The sequence below is a fragment of the Ichthyophthirius multifiliis genome (assembly GCF_000220395.1).
Source record: "Ichthyophthirius multifiliis unplaced genomic scaffold scaff_1120509249435, whole genome shotgun sequence".
In the NCBI taxonomy this organism is placed as follows: Eukaryota; Ciliophora; class Oligohymenophorea; order Hymenostomatida; genus Ichthyophthirius; species Ichthyophthirius multifiliis.
The window spans coordinates 6,157-25,629 of record NW_004087714.1 but is presented as its reverse complement, the minus strand read 5'-3'; the positions used below and the strand labels follow the sequence as shown (position 1 = coordinate 25,629).

The following is a 19,473-nucleotide window of genomic DNA, read 5'->3' as shown; positions in this document are numbered from 1 at the left end:
ATTTTATTAAAAAAGTTACAAGTAATAATGACGATGTAATTGATTTGTTAAAAAGTAAAGGATTAGAATTAAGTAAATTATCAAATGATAAAAAAAATAATAAACTTTAAATTAATAAATAAATTATTATGTAATCTAAATGATTTATGTTATTTTAACTTGTCTTATATATATTAAAAGCTGATATTTGGCACTTTTTTAAGTTTTGTTCTATTTTTTTGTTATAATATATATTTATTTAATTAGTAAATGATTTATTTGTTTTCATTTTTTAATATATAAATATAAGATAAAATTTTTTATTATGAAAACGATTATATGCAATTTTTTAATTGAATAATTTAAGTGTTTTTATAAATTTAAAATATGATAAAAATTTTATTAATAAAATAAATATAAATAAAAAATATTTAATAAATTAAATATAACACAAATATATTAATGTCTTTTAAATTAATATCTTAAATATAAATTAAAAATTTAATGAGACAAAAAATATATAATTATATAAAATAGCTAAAAAATCATATAATTATTAAAATAAATATAGTTTATCTCATAATATTTTTAAAACCAATACTAAATAGTATTTTAATTACATAATATTAACTTTATATTATAAAGTTATCAATACTAAATATTAAAAAAGGCTGCAAAAACAAATATTATGGGGAATATCCATAATTAAAAAACTATTTAAAATATAATTTAATATATAATAGACGTTGCTTTTATATAATTTTTTTCATTTGATTACTAAAAATATTTTTTTTTTTTTTTATAAAAAATATTATTAAAATTGTATTGATATAAATTTATTGTTTGAATATCTTAATTATTAAAAATTAAAATTAAAAAAAATATAAATATAATTTATTTAATAATAATATACGAAAAATAAATTTAATAAAATAATTAAAAAAATAATAAAAAAAATATATCTAACATTATAATGTAATAAGCCGAAACTCAAAATTTAGAATAAATTAAATTAACATTTGAATTTGAAGGAAATAAATTATTAGATTTAGAAGTAATAAAAAAATAAAATAATAATAACTAACATTAAAATTAAAAAGGTTATTCCAAATGACATGCTTTTATAAATAAAATAACTTCTAAGCGAATCTACTTTAATGTGTTTTTATTAAAACTTTTACTTTGAATTCAATCAAAAAAGATTAAATGAATATATAGAAATTTCTTAAACTGAATTATAAAATGATTCTACTATAAAAATTAAATTAGGTAAATAAAATAATATTTTTTAACTTCAAAAAAAAAAATCAAAAAAAATTAAAAAGATCTTTTTGATGAAAGAAGTGCAAAATATCATTTAAATAAAGTTTAAGAAGCATTAAAAAATCCTTAAAATATAATATTTGTTTATTCAAGTAAATAAATATTCTAATTTTACAGAAATTTATTTAAAAATATTTACATAAAGAATAAAAAAGCGATGAATAGGAAAATTAATAAAAATAAGAAAAACAATAAGAAATAAATTCGGACGAAGAAGATACAAATACAAATTAACCAAATTAACAATAATTATAATAATAAGGCACAAAAACATAATAAGAACATTAAGTAAAAATATAAAGAAATTTATATTAAAAACTATTTTTTTAAGTAAAACTAATCATCATATTCATTAAATGACTCAACAAATGCTTCTTTATTAAATAAATATATATATAAAGTATTTTAAGACGATAATAAAAGCTAAAATACAATATAATGTATAAATTTCATTAATTTTTCAGGTTTTAATCCCCCACCTGATTATCGTAAAATAAACGGCGACTTATTTTATTTATATGTAATACTAAAATAAATATTATTTTTTGTTTTTTTTTTAAAAAAAAACCAAAAAAAAAAAACAAAGGTAAAAACTTTAGAAAATTTAAACTTCCATATTACTGTCTGTCCATAAGGATTTTATTTAAATAAATCGAATTCTAATTTTTATGATCCAGAACCTTTAAATAAAAATGCAGTTCCATTTTAAAATTTGATTGATTTATTAATGAATGTTAGTCTTTTATTTAAGTAAAAATCAAAATTATTTAATAAAAAGTAAAAAAAAAAATATAGAGAAAATTTTGAAAAATTAATAAAATAAAATTCAGAAGCTAAATAAGAATAACCTCTATTGAACTTTTACAAATATGGAAATAAATGGCTTTATCAACCTCCAGAATAACATTAATGGGATATGAATAGATGTGAAAACTCTCTTTTAAATTTATATGGATTTGATCCTATTAATATTAGAGATTGGAACGAAGAATTATAAGTATGTAGAGACTTACCTTCTTAAGATTTCGTATAAAGATTAAATAAAAATAAAGCTTTAATAAAAGTATATAATGATTTTATTGGAGCAGCATTAGAAGGTGCAAAAGCGGTAATTGAATAAAATATTTAACCTTTAAATCCTATGGATCCTCCTCATTAATAAGTTTATGTATTTAATAGTATTTTTTTTTCTTTTGCATTAGAAAATGACGATAATTTTAGAGTAAAATAATATTTTTTTTTAATTTAAACAAAAATAAAACAAAATTAAGTAAGAAAATGGGAGTGATGATTCACCTAATGTTTCAGTTGCAAATTAAGATTTGAGAAATTTAAGAATTTTACATAAATTAGAAATTCCTGGTTTAAATTTATTAAATACATGCTTAGTTGATTATAAAGGAAAAAAAATAATCGCTTAAAGTGTTATTCCTGGAATTTTAAATAGTGATCATTATAATTGTTCAGAATATGGTTCTATAGATAATGGAAAAACAATTACTTCAAATAAAGAGGTATTATATATATATATAAATATACTTATAAAAAAAAAATTAGTTTGAATAAATAATGAAAAAAGTTTGCGAATATTTCAATTTAGATGATTAAGTATTATTCTATGATGAAAATAAATAAGAACATAGTCTAAGTGGTTCTATTGAAATAAAAGGAATACGTGGAAGTGATCGTAGAAGATATATTTTAGATCTATTACGTCTTTCTCCTAGAGATTTGAACTATCCAGATAGTAAAGAACATTCATGTTGTGTATTGAGATAAGAGTTGATATTTAACTATATAATGTCAAAGAATTTCGAAAAAGCCAGCAATTAAATAAAAGAAGAAGAAACAAATGCAGAAGATTTAAAAGAAGAAGAAAAAAATAAGAAAAATGTCCAAAAATTGCTTTAATTATAAGAATATTTATAAAATCCAGAAAATCATATAAAATTAAAATTAAATACAAATATAAGTACAAAAGCTCCTTTAGTTCCAAACGAAAAGTTAATAAAATAAGAAAATGAGTTAAAAGAACTAGCCGAGTATTTAATAAATAAAGGAATTCCTAATTTAATAAATGACCTTGTAAATAATTAAGAAAATAGCAGATTAGCTGATTCGTTAAGTGTAAGTGATTGCTTTCATTTAAATGGGGTTAATATAAGATATTTAGGAAAAGTGATAAATTCTTTAAATTAAAACGATTATCCACATATTTTAATGATTTTATAAAAAACTCTTCTTGTTAAATGCTTGAAACATGTTTTAAGAGAAATTATGAGACTTTCAGTTTAAAATGAAATTCCTTATTCAATTTCAAATGCTTTGAATTGTATTTTTAGTGTTTCTGATATTAGAGATAGGTTGGAAAAAGGAGAAATTTGCTAATAAAAGAATAACACAAATAATGAAAATATGGGAGGAGGGGAGAAAAATAAATAAGGAAAGAAAAATAAGAAATAACATAGTAACAAATAGTAAAAAATATAAGTTTTAAATAAAAGTAATTGCATTGTTTTACCTTAATGGGAAGTATCAAAATTAAAGCCTTCCCAAATTTGGGAAAAAGTACTCAATTTAGCTAAAAAAAGATACGGATATGATGGATTTCCTGAAAATATGTCAAATTTGAATTTACTTAATTTAAAATTCAATAAGCTTTCGATTTTGAGAGATTTATTAAGAACTATTGGTGTTTAGATTTTATATAAAGATTATTATTTTAGCTATTAAGATTATTTGAATGAAAAGAAAAATAATACAAGTAATTTATTGAATAATAATGAGTTCTTACCTTTTACACCTGAAGATATTTAAAATATTACTCCAAATGTTAAATATATTGATGTTTATTCGGATGATATTAGATAAACTATTGAAACTGCTCAATAGTTTTTACATGAATAAAAGTTTTAAGAAGCTTTAGAATATTATCATAGTGCTATATAAATAATATTTAATGTATTTTTTTTATAACAAAAATTATATTAAATATATATTAAAATAGCTTTATGGAAATCATCATAAAGATATAGGAGTTTGTCATAATAAAATAGGTGCTATTTATTATAAATTAGGAGATTTTGCAAATGCTATTTATTATTAAAAATAATCAATTAAAATATTGTAGAAAATATATAGTTTTGATCATTATTAAATCGCTTAAGGATATCAAAATTTAGGATTTTATTACTTTGGATGGAAAAAATATAGTGTTGCTTGCAAATATATAAAAAAATCATTATTCATTTATCTTTTAGTAGGAGGAGAAGCTCATCCTGATACTTAGTTTTGCTTTTTTAATTTATCTTTAATGTTTTAAGAAAATGAATAACATTAATAAGCTCTTAATTGCCTACTAGAAGCTTTAGATAGAAATATATTTATTTATGGCAAAGATCATTTAAAAATTGTTGGATGTTATTAGGCTATTGCTTTAATTCATTATGATATTGATGATATTAAATAGGCTATTGATTATTAATAAAAATGTATTGAAATTTTGAAAAAAGTAACAAAATTTTAAATCTGTTTTTTTAATTTTTTTGGATTTTTTTTTTTTTTTTTTTAGCATTTAGAACCAGAAGATCCGAGAATTAAAGATTCTTTGCTCTTTTTATATAGGTTTGAAAGTGCATTAGCAGAGAAGAAAAAAGGAATTTAATAAAGTACTGATAGCAATGGTTTTAATTTTATTTTTTTAGGAATTATTTTAAATACTTTTTTTTTTTTAGGAAATTCAAGAGAATTCGGAACTAATAAAGGAAGTAAAAATAAAAATAAAGATAAAAAAGAACAAGATAATAATAATTTAAAAGATAAAAATATTCATACTAATGATGTATTTTTATATATGATATATATTTAATTTATTTATTTGTTATATATAAAATATAGGAAAGAGAAATTTTAAAATAAAGACTTAAATTTGCGAAAATAAATGCTAAGTTTGGACATAATCCAAATAATAGATTCTTTCAATAGTATGATGCAAATGCATATTAATAATATTAATAGTCTGAATAAGAATATTTGAAAAGAGAATTACTTATAAAGTAATAAGAAGAAAAGAAAAGAATGGAATAAATATAAAAAAGTTAATAATGATAAAAACAAATTTATTGAAATAATAATAAATATATTTTCTTGGAAAAATATATTTAAAATTTTTTTATTTATATATTTTATTTAAAAAGTTTTTATTCTTATGTTACATTTAATTTTAAAAAAAAAATTAAATTTATCAAAATTTATATTTAAAAAAAAATAAAAATATAGATAAAATATATATATATATAATTTATATTTTTTATTAATTTAATAGTTTATTATTATTTTAAAACTAATTAATTTTATATTATTTAAAAAAATAAAAAATTATATACAAAAATATTTTCAAATTTATTATCTTATTATTTAATTTTTTTATTTAATAATTGTTTTAGTTTTTAAAAAATATATTAATAATTAAAAACTAATTATTAAAAATTAATTATTAAAAAAAAGTGTAATTTTATATATAAAGGACAGAAATAAATATAAAAATTAATTTTCTATATATTTGTGATATAAAATTATTTTTTAAATAATATATAAATTAAATTAATTTTTCTTCAAAATTATATTTAAATATATAATAATAAATTTATACATAATAATGAATAAATAATATCTATTTAAAAATAAATAAAACGTGTTTATAAAATAATATTATATATAATCTTTTTCATGATAAAACTATCCAATAATAATATTATTTTGTTTATTAGATTACTATATACAATTAAAAATTAAAATTTTCTTATAATAAATTATTTTATTTTTAATCTTAAAATAAAAATTAAATAAAAGTACTGTAATTATATATATAAAATCAAATGTAAAATTCTAATAAAGACTTTGATTATGAATCATGTATAAAATGGTTAGATACAGCAATTCAAACATATGAGAATAGTTAAGATCTTCCAAATGAAGAAATATGCAAATTTATATTCGAGTTCACAAAAATATTTTAAAAAATGGGCAAGTTATTAAATATGGCATTCAGTGATGTAATCGAAAAAGTCGATATAATGCGCGAAAAGAGCAATTTATATAAAGACGAATGCAATGGAATGATTTTTTAAATAATCAAAAAGGAAATGAATTTAAATATTCATAAATTAAATGGAGAAAATAATAAGAAATTAACAAACGACCCTCAATATTGTAAATATAATTCTTTTTCGAGAAATTTATTAAGAATGATGTGGTTTTAAGATTTTTTGAAAGTAATGTTTGAGTAATTATTAATTGATAAAAAATAAAGTTCGAGTAAAGTATTTTCTAAAGCTTATGATTATGCGTTTTCGAAACATCATACTTTTTTGATAAAAGCAGGAGCATCTTTAGCTATGAATTCAGCGGCTAAAAGGGAGAAAATATTTGAGTATTTAGTTAATTAGGTTAATTGTGAGGATTTGGCTTATTAAGTAATGAATTAACTTTTTGAAAGGATTTAATAGATTATTTTAATTTTATGGAAATTTTATAAATAAAATAATATAGATGAATTGCCCTGAATTAATTTTTTATTTTTTTTTAATAAAATTGAAACATATATATTTATTTATTTTTCTTTACTCCTTATTTTTTTTTATTATAATTTGTTAAATATACATAAGTTAAATAAAAATTCCAAAAAAAAAAAGCTCTTTAAAAAAAAAAAAAAAATTCTTTATACTCAAATATAAAAAAATAGCAAAAAATGGCAGAAACTGTAAAAGTAATGGTTCGTTGTAGACCTATGAATAAATAAGAAATAGCCAAAAATTGTTAAGCAATAATAGATGTGGATACAAAAAAAAATTCCATAACAATTAATTCTAAAGAAGGAGGAGTAGATGGTGCTAAGACTTTTACATATGATTGTGTATTTTCTACTAATAGTATATAGTAAAATGTATATGAAAGTACAGCTTTTCCATTAGTGGAGAGTGTGGTTGAAGGTTATAATGGCACAATATTTGCCTATGGATAGACTGGGTGTGGTAAAACACATAGTATGGTTGGAATTCCTACCGATGAGGTAGAAAAGGGTATTATTCCAAGAACTTTTTCCCATTTAATTAATATAGTAGAGAGCGCTAATGATAGGAAATTTCTTATTAGGTGCTCATATATAGAAATTTATAATGAAGAAATTCACGATTTATTAGCAAAAGATTGCAAAGCGAAATTAGAATTGAAAGAATCACCCGATAAAGGTGTTTTTATTAAGGATGTGACAATGAACGTGGTAAAAAGTATAGCTGAAATGGATAAATGGATGTCTATAGGGACTGATAATAGAAGTGTTGGAGCCACGGCGATGAATAAGGACTCTTCAAGATCTCATTCTTTATTTACTTTATATATAGAATGCTAAATTAAATCAGAAATAGAAGGCTAAGATGACTCTATTACTGCTGGAAAACTTAATTTAGTTGATTTGGCAGGATCTGAGAGGTTATATTATTAATATTTTTTAATTTATTTGTTTCACCCCCCAACCATTTTTTTAGGCAGAGTAAAACTTAGGCTACAGGAGATAGACTTAAAGAAGCTACGAAAATTAATCTGTCTTTAAGTGCTTTAGGAAATGTTATTTCAGCTTTGGTTGATGGGAAAACTTAACATATACCTTATAGAGATAGTAAATTGACTAGACTATTATAAGTAAATAATTAAAAACATATTGTTATGTATTTTTTTATTTTAATAAAGGATTCTTTAGGAGGAAATACTAAAACTATTATGATTGCAGCTATTTCGCCTGCAGATTATAATTATGATGAAACTTTGAGTACTTTAAGATATGCCTCGAGGGCAAAAAATATAAAAAATTAACCAAAAGTCAATTAGGACCCTAAAGATGCAATGTTAAAGGAATATTAGGAAGAAATAAAAAAATTAAAAGAAATGTTATTAAAATAGTAAAATGGAGAACAGGTTTCATTAACAGATTTTAAAATTTAAGTAAATTAACCTATGGAAAGTTAATAAAATAATAATAATTAATAGAATAATAATAATTAATAGGTTAATAATAATTAATAAAATAATAATAATTAATTAGGAAATGAATAAATATAGAAATTAAAAGATTAATAAAATGATTTAAATGCTTAAAATTAAAAAATATAGGTTGAATTAAAGAAAAAAGAGGAACTATATAATTAGTAGATATAAGAAAAATAGTAAATGGAATAATTAATTAAAGATTTGTAAAATAAAGTAATGGATGGAGGTGGAGCGGATGATGATAAGAAATAAAAAATAAAAGCTATGAGGAGTAAATTGAAATAAAAAATTTTAGAATAAGAGAAAATTTAGAAAGAAAAAGAAGAAAAAGAAGAATAGTTTTTGTTTTTGGAACATAAATATTCAAATTTATAAGAAGAGTTGGAAGAAACAAGGAAAATTGTTAAAAAATTAAGATCGAAATATAAATAAGCAACGTAGGAAGTAAAAGATCTATAAAAAGAAAATGAAATTTAAAAAGTAGATATTTTAGATACAATTAGAATGTAATAAAATGAGTTAAAAATTTATTAAGAGATTTGTAATATGTTACTTACTGCAGAAGAAATAAGTATTATAAAAAGCTAAGGAGAATGGTCTGATGATTATTAATAGTATAAATTACCTTATTTTTATTTAAAAGCTAATAAAGGAATTTAGTTTATTAAATTACCAGGAGTTTAAGGATAGGAATAATTATAAAATGAAAAACAATAAAGAAGTTTAGTGTTTGAATAAAAATCAAATAATTAAATAGGAATATCATAAAGTTACGATAAAAAATAAAATAAGATGAGAGATTTTTCAAACGGAAGTTATTAAAGACTTGATATTGCAGATGAAAATAAAAAAAGTATATTTTCAAATAGTAATTGGAAAGAAGAAGATTATAGTAATGGAAATAATGATGCTAATAATAACATGAATAATAATTATAAAAATATTAGAAATCATAGTAAAAATCATAATAATAATTTTAATGATAATAATAATAATAATAATAATAATAATAATAATAATAATAATAATAATAATAATAGTAATAATAGTAATAATAAAAATTTTAGCAGTGGATTTTCTAGAAAAGATAATTATTCAAATTTTAATACACCGCCTTAAATTGAGAAATAAAATTAAGGTTATTTTTTATGCTTAGTTTTTTATATTTTATTTTTTTAGATAAATTAAAAGTTCCAAAAGTTCAATTAAATCCATTATCTTTGTCTGATTTTAATAAGTAAGGAAATAACTTCAATAATTAATAAAATTAAGATTAATAAAATACTTTTTAATAAATAAAAGTTCTTAAAAGTTATTTTTATTTTTTATTATTAAATTAATATATTAATAATATATGTTTTATAGATGTTTAATTAGAACCTATTTAATAAAAAGGGTTATTATTGAATTCTTCTAATAATTCTTTGTAATCAAATGATTTAAATGTTGATAATATTATAAATAAATCTCCAAATAAAATAAAATTAGATAAAATAAATAATCCCAATAAATGATATTATAAACTAATATTATTATGTATTTTTAAATTTTATTTAATAATATTATTTTTTTTAATATAACATAATTTCATATAAATTTATACACTCGTTATAATTTATTTCTAAAAAAAGATATTATTAATATTATATTTTTTTAATTTATTTTATGTCTTACTTAGTATATTAAATAAAAAGTTATATTTTTTATTCCTTATATTTATTTACTTTTTCTGTAATTTATTTTATTTTTAAAAATAATGAACATAAAATATTCATTTTAAATAAAAAATTAGTAAAAATAGAATAAAATAAAAAGTTAGTAAAAGTATGTATTTTAATTGCTATTAAATTATTTTCTTATATATTATTGTATTATTCTATTTTAAAAAATTAAATATCAAATAGTATATAAAAGATTTAAATATTAATAAAATAAATATAAATTTTTTTATGTATATTAATTTATTTTGTATATATTTATAAAAAAAATAAAGATATATTATAATTTTATGTTTTTTGTTATTATAAATTAATTGTCCCTCAAACTAACTTATTTTTCAGTTTAAATGATTCTTTTTTTTTTTTTTTTGTAGAGATAAATATTGGGATTATATTAGATGTCTTAATTTATGGAGATATAATATATATATATATATATTTTTATTTTTTTTCAGATTTTAGTTAAAAATGTTGATTTATTTTTGCGTTTTATGGGTGAATTTTTAATAAAACTAAGAATTTCTTTTTATTTATTTTTTTCATTTTCTTAAATTTATTTAACCCTTTTCATCATTTCTTATCTCATATTTTCTAAAGAATAATAGTTTTTTTAAACATAAGGTTTTTATTATTATTAATTAATTAATTGGTAATCATTTGCAAGTAAATTACTTTATTAATTAAATATGTTAGTGCCGTTTTTATCAATAAGTGGCTATTCTAAATAATCATCATAATCAAGTTCATTTAATAAATTTTCTTATAGATTTTCTGATAATTATATATTATTATTATTTTTATTAATTATATTATTATTTTTGTTAATATCATGTTTTTAATAGCTATCATTATTAGATAGGCTATTATTTATTTCAGAAAGTTTATTTTTAATAAATTGAATATCATCTAGTTATATATGGTTATATAAAGCCTCTATTTTATCAAAAGAAGTGATAAACTCCTATTTATCTAAAAATGCTAGTAAGGAAAGTTTTTCTAAAGCTAAAAAGAATTAATTAAAATTCATTTCTTAATCAGTTTTATTTGAAAAAAGTTAATAAATTTAAATTAGCTTTTCTGTGTTTATTTAGGAATTAAAAAAAATAAAATTTTAAACAAAAAGAAGAAATTATTTAAAATTTATAGTTAAAGTTTAGTGTTTTTTTTATTTAGTATATTATGATTATTTTAATCAATTTCAGTTTTTTTTGATTTATTTTTCTTATGTAATTTATTAAATTCCTCCTTCTTTTCTTTTTCTTTATTTTTAGCAAAAAAAGTGAAGATTAATTATAAATTTTTATTTCGGAATTCCCTTTTTTCCAGAGAATTTTTAAATAAAACCGAAGGCTTTAAATCTGAAAAAATGAATTTTTCTTAAGCTTTTTTTTCCGCTTCTTTTTTAAAAATTTCATCCTTTAATATTTCTTGTATTTATTCTTTGATTTTTTCCTGTTTTTTTTATTAAAATTCCATTTCTTTTTTTTTCTCTTCCATTTCGAATTCTCTCATATATTCTTCCATTTCTTCTTTACTTATAATTACTTCTTTTTTCTTTTCAATAATAACAGGTGGTTTTGGAGAACTTTCTTTAGGTTTTTCTTCCTATATGGCTGGTTTTTTAATTTTTTATTCTATTTTACTCGATAATTCAAATAAACTGGATGTTAATATTATTTTTTAGAGAATATTTTCTTCTAGAATATTTAATGGAGTACTAGATATTGGGAAAAAGAAACTCTCTTCGCCTTTTTTTTGACTAAAAATGCTTGTTTTTTCTTTCGAGAAACCGTTTTTGACTGAAAAATATCGGTTTATATTTTTAAATACATTTCTCATTTCTTCTATTTGTGCTTTTAGTGTTTCCTCCACATAAATAGTATTTTCTTGTTTTTTTTTAAATTACAATTTTCCTATAATTGCATATGAAAAATCGTAATTTTAAAAATGGAAATCTTTCATGGAAAAAATACCTTTTTTTTCTTAATAAAAGGGTATTATTTCTTCGCCTTTTTCCACTATAAGGTCTAATGCTTGACTTAAATATTAAAAATCGGTTTCTTTATGTATAAAAGAGGTTTCTAATTATACATAGCCTTGTACAAATTCATTCAGACCGAATTATATTTGGCTTTTGAATTCTTAATTTTTCCAATAAATTATTTTTTTGGGCACATTTAGTATTTTGTGGTCTTTTTCTAAATATATATTGTACCCACAAAATGCTTATATACCAAAAAAATCGTTTAAAATTTAGACTAGAAGTTATGGGTGGAGAAAAGACTGGTTTTATAAATCAAAAAAGAGTGAATTTTAGACATTTATTTGTATTTGGAAGATATTTTAACTTTCTTGGAGAATTTTAAGCGTTTTTTTTTAATCTTGATGCTTTTATTTATCATTTAATATTTATTGTAAAATTAGAGTATTTTTTTCGTTTTATTCATTGATTTTTTCAAAGGAAATTTTATTAAAAGCTTATAAAATAGATACTAAAGTATATATTTTATTAAGGTTAAAATTTAAATTTTAGGAGCTTTTTCTTCCTTTGTCTTATAAAAAATTTATAACTGTATTTTTTTTACAAAAAACTAAATTCGGTGTTTTATTTAAACCTCCTAAGAGGGTTTTTTGTGGATTTATAATGAAAAAATCTATTATATAATAAAGTATATTTTTTTCGAAAAAATTAGGCTTTTTTAATATAAAATTGGAGATGTTTAATATAGTGTAGATATTGCTTTTTTAGATTCCTTTTTTTTCTTAGTTTTCTTTTATTCCTAGTATTATTTCGAGGATTTCTTCTAGTTCTTTTTCTTCTTAAAAATCTTCGTCTAAAGATATTATATGGAAAAAATCTTAATTTTCTTTTATTTTTTCGTGTATTTTTTCTAATAGTTCCATTGGCTTTTGGAAGGTTTTTAATTCGCATTTTTTATTTAATATCCATACTATTTAATTCTCGAATATCGAAGCATTTTTCGTGTATATTTTTATATCTTCTTTTTCTAAAAATAACTTTGAGATTTGTGAATATACATTTAGAAGAGAATTTCCGAATTCTTATAAAGAATATTATTTCGGATCGAATTTAAAATGGTCATATAGGTAGCTCAAGCAATAATTTTGCAGATCTTGGTATCTTTGGCCTTCGAATGTATTTTTATGTTCAGTTGCATTTAAATTATATTTTAATTTGTTTATATTTTGTTCTATATTACGGAATTCTAGGGATTATTATGATAAATTGAAAGGAACTGTACATAATTCGCCGAAAGGAGTTATTATTTTACTCTAATAAGAATTTAAATTATTAATAATTTCGTCAAACATGAATTTTTTTGATATAAAGAATAAATTATAATAATAAAATAATAATCTGAGAAAAAAAATAAAAAAAAATAAAAAAAAATCACTAAACTTAATTAATAATTAAATCTCGGAAAAAACCATTTTTATTTTTTATTTTTATTTAATTTTTTTTTTTTTTATAAAAATTAATATTCATTTTAAGATTATTTAACTTTTTATTTTTTTTTTAATAATAATATTAAAAATAAAAAAAAATGCGAATAAATTTCCCCCTCCCCCCCCTTTTTTTGTTTTTTTTAATAATAAAAAAAAAAAAACAATTAAAACAGGTTTTTTTAAATACTAAGAATAAAAGTAAATAATTCTAAAAATTTGGATGTTAAAAAAATTTAGCTTAAAACCAAAAAAAAATTTTTTGAAAAAAATAAAATAAATAAAATGAAAAATAATTAAATTCAATCATTATCTGTCCTTTTAAAAGCCACTCCATTTAAAAATCCGCATTAATAAGAAGAATATTAACAAGAATTATAATAAACATCAAATAATGATTTAGTAATAATATCCGACCCTCCTTTAAGAAAACACTCTAAATTAAATCCTGAACAATAATCTTAATAATAAATAAATCCTTAATATTAAATAAACTCTTCTCCTTTAGAAATAATAGAATAACCCTCACCAAATTTAAAATAAGAAAATCCTTATTAATTTAATGAATTACTGCTTCCTGGCCAAGAACCTTTACCAGTTCATGATAACTAACAACTAATAGTAAAAACAATAAGAAGAAACTAAGTAACAGTAATTTCAGGGAACACTGGTTGTGGTAAAAGTACTCAAATCCCCAAATTTATAGCAATTCAGAATGTCTAATCGAAAATAATAGTCACATAACCACGTCGAGTAGCCGCCATAGCACTAGCTTAGCGTGTTTCAGAAGAATTAAAAAGTCCTTTAGGCGTTAGAGTAGGTTATTAAATCGGATAGGAATCAAGATAGAACAAAAGTACTCAAATTCTATACGTAACTATAGGTATTTTCCTATAGAAACTAGTAAATGACCCTGAGGGATTTTTATCGGAATACACTCATATTATTTTAGACGAAGTACATGAGAGGGGAATAGAATCTGATTTCGCTTTAATTGCTTTGAAGACTTTTTTAAGTTTATAAAAGGAGTCTTCGGAAGTTAAATTGGTTATTATGAGTGCGACTTTAAATAAAGAGATTTTTTTGAATTATTTTTCGGAAAATTAATTAAACTCTTTAAAGGAAGAAATCGAAATGGATTAATTCTAAACAGAAAATTATTTCCTTTAGTAGAAATTCTCGAGTAAGTCTAAAAATTAACAAAATTAAGGATTTTAGTAAAATAATTCCAATTTTTGGCCTACTGCAGATAACTAGTAGTAGAATATTAATTGGGGAGTTGATGATTATGAAAATTAGGAAAATTAAGACATTGAAAATAGTGCAGTGTGTAAATATAATGGACCATATAAAGAAAATAAATAAAATTTTGTGGAAATTTAAGTCAAGAAAACTTACTAAGTACATTTAGTATGGCTTAACGATATAGATATAAATAAGAAGTTTTGTAATAAGAATTATTTCAATATCAGAAGACCTGAACTAAATGAAGATTTGTATCTTTTAGTGACTATTTAAGTTAAAAGAGTGCTTTTTAAGGAAGAATAAGCCTTAAATTAATTATATAATGTAAATGGAAGTATTCTTATTTTTCTACCAGGGTATAATGAGATAATTAAAATGAGGTAAACTTTAGAGGATTATATTATGAAAAGTCCAGTTTAATAAATAAAGTAGTTTCCTTATAAAATTCTTGAGTTACATTCTAGTTTAGGAGATGTGAATACTAGAGAACTTTTAGGCTAGTAAAAATACCAGAAAATTATTCTAGCAACTAATATTGCGGAATCTTCAATTACTATTCCTTTCTGTTTTGTTGTTTTTGATTTTTGTCTTACTAAAGAAATCAATTATAATCATTCTAATGGAATTGAAAGATTATAATTAGCTTGGTCTAGTAAAGCATCTATTATTTAAAGAGCTGGGAGAGTATATATATATATAATTTACATAGTATGTTTGTTTGATTATTATTTTTAAGACTGGTAGAAACTGTGATGGGTTTAATATTAGAGTTATTCCGAAAGAGTTCTTTTTTAATGATATTAAAGATTATTAAACTCCGGAAATTCTTAGATGTCCAATTGAAAAAGTTATATTGAAAATTAAAATATTAGATGAAGGGGAAGATAATGAAAATAAAATTAAAATTATAAGTAAAAAATAATATATATTATTTTTTTTATATATAAAATATATATATATATATATATATAAATATATAAATATTTATAAAAAAAAAGATAATGAATGCGAAGAAACTGAATTAATAGATGAAATAATATTATAAAAAACTATGATAAAGAAACAAGAATCAGAATTAAAATCCGAGTAATCAAGTTTTCATTAATAAAAAAAATAAAAGCATTACTAGGACGATAGTTAAAGACCAAAAGAAGATGAAAAATAAAAGCCTAAACTTCGAATGTTCGAAGATCCTGTAAGAGTTCTTTTAAGGGCAATAGAAAGTCCTTCTGATTATAATATTTTTTAAGCTATGGAAAACTTAATATCTATAGGGGCATTAAAATTGATTAAAGTTTAATAAATAATCGAAGAGTAGACTTTAGAAAAAATAAAGGTAAAAGTAACGAAATTAGGGAGGTTTTATAATGATATTCCTTGTAATATTAAATTGGGGAAATTTATTTGTTTTGGGTATTTTTTTGATTGCTTAATTGAGTGTATTATTATTGCTTCTATTTTTTCTTAAAGAAAATAATTTTTTATTCCTTTTTAGAAAATTAGTACTGAGTTTGATGCTTTGGCTTAGTTTACTGATGTTTTGTTTAAATATGACTCTGGGTTTTAATCTGATATGATTATTTAGCTTAAATTATTTAAGGAATGGGAAGAATGTTTCTTTTTGCCTGAATATATTGCCAGAATGAAAAAAGATAAATAATTTTTTAAATAAGAAATATTTAATAATTAAAATTCTGTTAATAATAATTACTATAATAATGAAGATGAGGAAGAATTAGAAAGCTTTAAATAAAATATACCTTCTCTTTAAAATGAGGAAGATTATATATATATTATTAGTAGAAAGTACCTCAATTTTTTCAAAAAATAGTCTTATTCTAGAGAAGAAAAAACTTGGTGTAAAGCACATTTTTGTGATCCTAAAGTATATATTTTATGCTTTTATTTTTAAAAATATTTTAAATAATATAAGATTTTAAGAGAAATCATTATTTCTAGAGAAGATTTTAAACTCAGAATTCCTAAAGAAGCTGGATATATAAATGAGCTTTTTAAATGCAAAGATTTAAATAATGAAGATCATGTGGAAAAAATAAAATTCTGTTTAGCAGGTGCATTTAATAAATATACAATAAAATCGGATATCTTTGACCCTAAAGAAATGAAAAAAATTCGCTCTTTTTTAGTTGTTGAATAAATGGATCCTTTGAGTACTATTATTGTGGAAAATACGAGATATTTGTTTTCTACTTTAAGTATAGAATAAAAATAATAATTAATAAGTCTTTTTAAGACCGGGATTGAGAATTTTTGTAGTTAATAACTAGGTGATAGTTATTTTTTCCCTAAATATGATAGAAAATAAGAACATGTTAAAAAAATTTCATTTAAATTTTCGGCTGTTTATATTGAGTTTTTCCCATTTAATTATTTAAACATTTTAATTAAAAAAATATTGACTTTAAAGCAAAGGTCTTATTATCTTTTATATATATATATATATATATTAGAATATTAAAATATTAAAAAGATATTGGAATTACTCTAAATTAAACGAAAGAATATAAAATAGTTATGTAGAATGTGAAGCAAGCGAATTATTTAAAAAATGCCATAATTATGTAGATTTTATGAAAATAATAATAAAAGATTAAAATATTATTAAATATGCTTATTAGGCACGTTTAAATTTAACAAATTAAAATATAAATAACATTGTATAATTAGAATCAGATTCAATAAACTTTATTACTATAGGAGATTTTAATAGACATAGCTATTTAGTTGCTTTTGATTTAATGTGTAGGGGGCATAAAATAGTAGCCTAAGGTATAACTTTAATGCCTCCTGGAAAACCACTTTTTTTAGTTTTCGCATCTCTTATTTTCGGATCTTAATGTTATGTTAAGTATTATATAAATATAATTATATTAATATATATATAATAATATTAATAAATATATATATAATTATATAAATATATATATATATATATATATATATATTATTATATTAATTACATCTATATAATATGTATCAAATATTTATTAAATATAAGTACTGAATTAGATGGGAAAAAATATGAAGCAATTAATGTTGATGGTACGGAAATTTAAATTGATCATTATATGTTAGATAAAGATATTGATGAAATTAATTTGATTAGAAAAGAGCTTAAAAAATGTTTAGATGAGGATAGTTTTTTTAATTCTAAATCAAATAAAAATCTTGATTTGTGGAATAAAATTAAACAAAAATTATTAAATAGAATTTTTCTTAGACATGTTGATTGTGAAAAATGGGAATAATTGTTTTCTTTGGAATATAATAATAAACAAGGAATAGCTATTATAAATAATATTTTACATAATAAGGATTTCATTTAATCAAACGGTACATCTTTAAATAAAATATAGCCTTTATTTAACAATAAAAGACGAAAAACAAATATTGAAAAACAACAATATTCATCTGAAAAAGGTTTTATGAATTTAATTAGCAAATCCAAAACTGTCTAAGCATGCTCATCGGTTACATTTTCTAATATAGATAATATTAATTTATTAAACGATTATTTTGCAAGCTATAATTTATGGAAACAAAGGAAATTAAAAGAAATTAAAGAATTTTATGTTTTATAAACTGTAAATGAAGTAATGGTTTCTTGTCGAAGATGTTTTGAAAAATATCATTTTTATTTAGTTTTATTTAAAGCCTGTAAACTAAAAAATTACTCTCATGAAATAAAACTACTTGATTTTAACACTTTTACTGATTGTTTATTTAATAAATAAGTTGATTTTGAATGTTTAAATAACTTTTTGAAATTAAAAGATGTAAAATTTTATATTTTTTAGAAATATATAATAATATATATATAAAGGATGATGATATTTTAAATCATAAATTTATATAAGATACATAAAAATATGTATTATAAAATTAGAAGTATTTTTTAGAATATTTAAGAAATAGAAAATAAAGTTAAAAATAATAATAAAATATTAAAATTGAATAATAGGAATTTTAAAATAAATTGAAAATTAAATAAGAAGATTTTAATTAAAAATAAGAATATTTAAAAGAAGAAATTCTAGAATTAAATCATAAAGAATTTTAATATTTTAGTAAAATAACTCAAATCAAAATATATATCAAAAAAAAGGTTGCTAAAATGGACATTTAATAGGCTTTAGCTTAGATGAAAATTAGATGTATAATTTAATGTATATTCCTGATATTGGTAATCTTTAGTTACTATATCCTGGATTGTAACATATTGATTTTACTTAAGAATAGTTTATTAATTATAATATGAATGTCTATAATGATATTGCTGAATATAAAGAATCTTAGGCAGAAAAATTAGATGAACTTAAAGAAATTAAATGCATAATATGCTATTCTTTTGATAATAATACAGAAAATTAATAATAATTAGAAGAGTTTTATCGACAAAATAATTTATAAAATTAAGATTGGTATAGTTATCTTGAAAAACATATAAAAAGTGAATAACATAAAATAAATGAGGAATTATTTTTAAAAAGTACTAAAAATCATAATTATTTTTTTTAAGAATGAAAACTAATAATTATTAAATATATTAAATAAAATAATAAAAAAAAAAATTAAGATTTTATTTTTATAAATATAATATTTTTATATATTAATATAATAAAATATTTAAATAGAAAAAAAATAAAAAAAAAAAATTATTAAAAAAAAAAAATATTTT

The 19,473-nt window shown here is 19.5% G+C and overlaps 4 protein-coding genes across 4 annotated transcripts, besides 20 other annotated features; 3 read left to right on the top strand and 1 right to left on the bottom strand. All coding sequences in view use genetic code 6, as the record gives it.

Annotated features, from left to right (window-relative positions):
* Positions 1–348: 348 nt before the first annotated feature.
* Positions 349–426: a microsatellite.
* Positions 427–893: 467 nt separating this feature from the next.
* Positions 894–938: a microsatellite.
* A 14-nt stretch (positions 939–952) lies between these two features.
* On the top strand, positions 953–5,291 carry IMG5_004200 (hypothetical protein; the record flags this gene model as incomplete). The annotated part of the gene is made up of 8 exons (XM_004039928.1): positions 953–1,033; positions 1,080–1,248; positions 1,305–2,524; positions 2,574–2,816; positions 2,860–4,263; positions 4,310–4,985; positions 5,037–5,069; positions 5,200–5,291. 8 exons carry the CDS (start codon positions 953–955, stop codon positions 5,289–5,291), a joined length of 3,918 nt encoding a protein of 1,305 aa, XP_004039976.1.
* Positions 1,463–1,504: a microsatellite.
* Positions 2,332–2,365: a microsatellite.
* A 307-nt stretch (positions 5,292–5,598) lies between the features above and the next one.
* Positions 5,599–5,642: a microsatellite.
* Positions 5,643–5,761: 119 nt separating this feature from the next.
* Positions 5,762–5,804: a microsatellite.
* Positions 5,805–6,985: 1,181 nt separating this feature from the next.
* Positions 6,986–8,816, top strand: IMG5_004190 (kinesin family member 17, putative; the record flags this gene model as incomplete). Its single annotated transcript, XM_004039927.1, has 4 exons — positions 6,986–7,791; positions 7,848–8,001; positions 8,050–8,246; positions 8,723–8,816. Exons 1-4 carry the CDS (start codon positions 7,052–7,054, stop codon positions 8,814–8,816), a joined length of 1,185 nt encoding a protein of 394 aa, XP_004039975.1. The 5' UTR covers positions 6,986–7,051.
* Positions 8,318–8,439: a microsatellite.
* Positions 8,322–8,398: a microsatellite.
* Positions 8,323–8,394: a microsatellite.
* Positions 8,817–9,257: 441 nt separating the features above from the next.
* Positions 9,258–9,404: a microsatellite.
* Positions 9,405–10,281: 877 nt separating this feature from the next.
* Positions 10,282–10,320: a microsatellite.
* A 530-nt stretch (positions 10,321–10,850) lies between these two features.
* Positions 10,851–10,890: a microsatellite.
* Positions 10,891–12,175: 1,285 nt separating this feature from the next.
* On the bottom strand, positions 12,176–13,168 carry IMG5_004180 (hypothetical protein; the record flags this gene model as incomplete). Its single annotated transcript, XM_004039926.1, has 1 exon — positions 12,176–13,168. One exon carries the CDS (start codon positions 13,166–13,168, stop codon positions 12,176–12,178), a length of 993 nt encoding a protein of 330 aa, XP_004039974.1.
* Positions 13,169–13,448: 280 nt separating this feature from the next.
* Positions 13,449–13,477: a microsatellite.
* Positions 13,478–13,524: 47 nt separating this feature from the next.
* Positions 13,525–13,616: a microsatellite.
* A 198-nt stretch (positions 13,617–13,814) lies between these two features.
* Positions 13,815–15,527, top strand: IMG5_004170 (hypothetical protein; the record flags this gene model as incomplete). The annotated part of the gene is made up of 2 exons (XM_004039925.1): positions 13,815–14,712; positions 15,079–15,527. 2 exons carry the CDS (start codon positions 13,815–13,817, stop codon positions 15,525–15,527), a joined length of 1,347 nt encoding a protein of 448 aa, XP_004039973.1.
* A 185-nt stretch (positions 15,528–15,712) lies between these two features.
* Positions 15,713–15,763: a microsatellite.
* Positions 15,764–17,647: 1,884 nt separating this feature from the next.
* Positions 17,648–17,748: a microsatellite.
* Positions 17,655–17,740: a microsatellite.
* A 1,627-nt stretch (positions 17,749–19,375) lies between the features above and the next one.
* Positions 19,376–19,411: a microsatellite.
* A 3-nt stretch (positions 19,412–19,414) lies between these two features.
* Positions 19,415–19,471: a microsatellite.
* Positions 19,439–19,473: part of a microsatellite that runs on past the window's edge.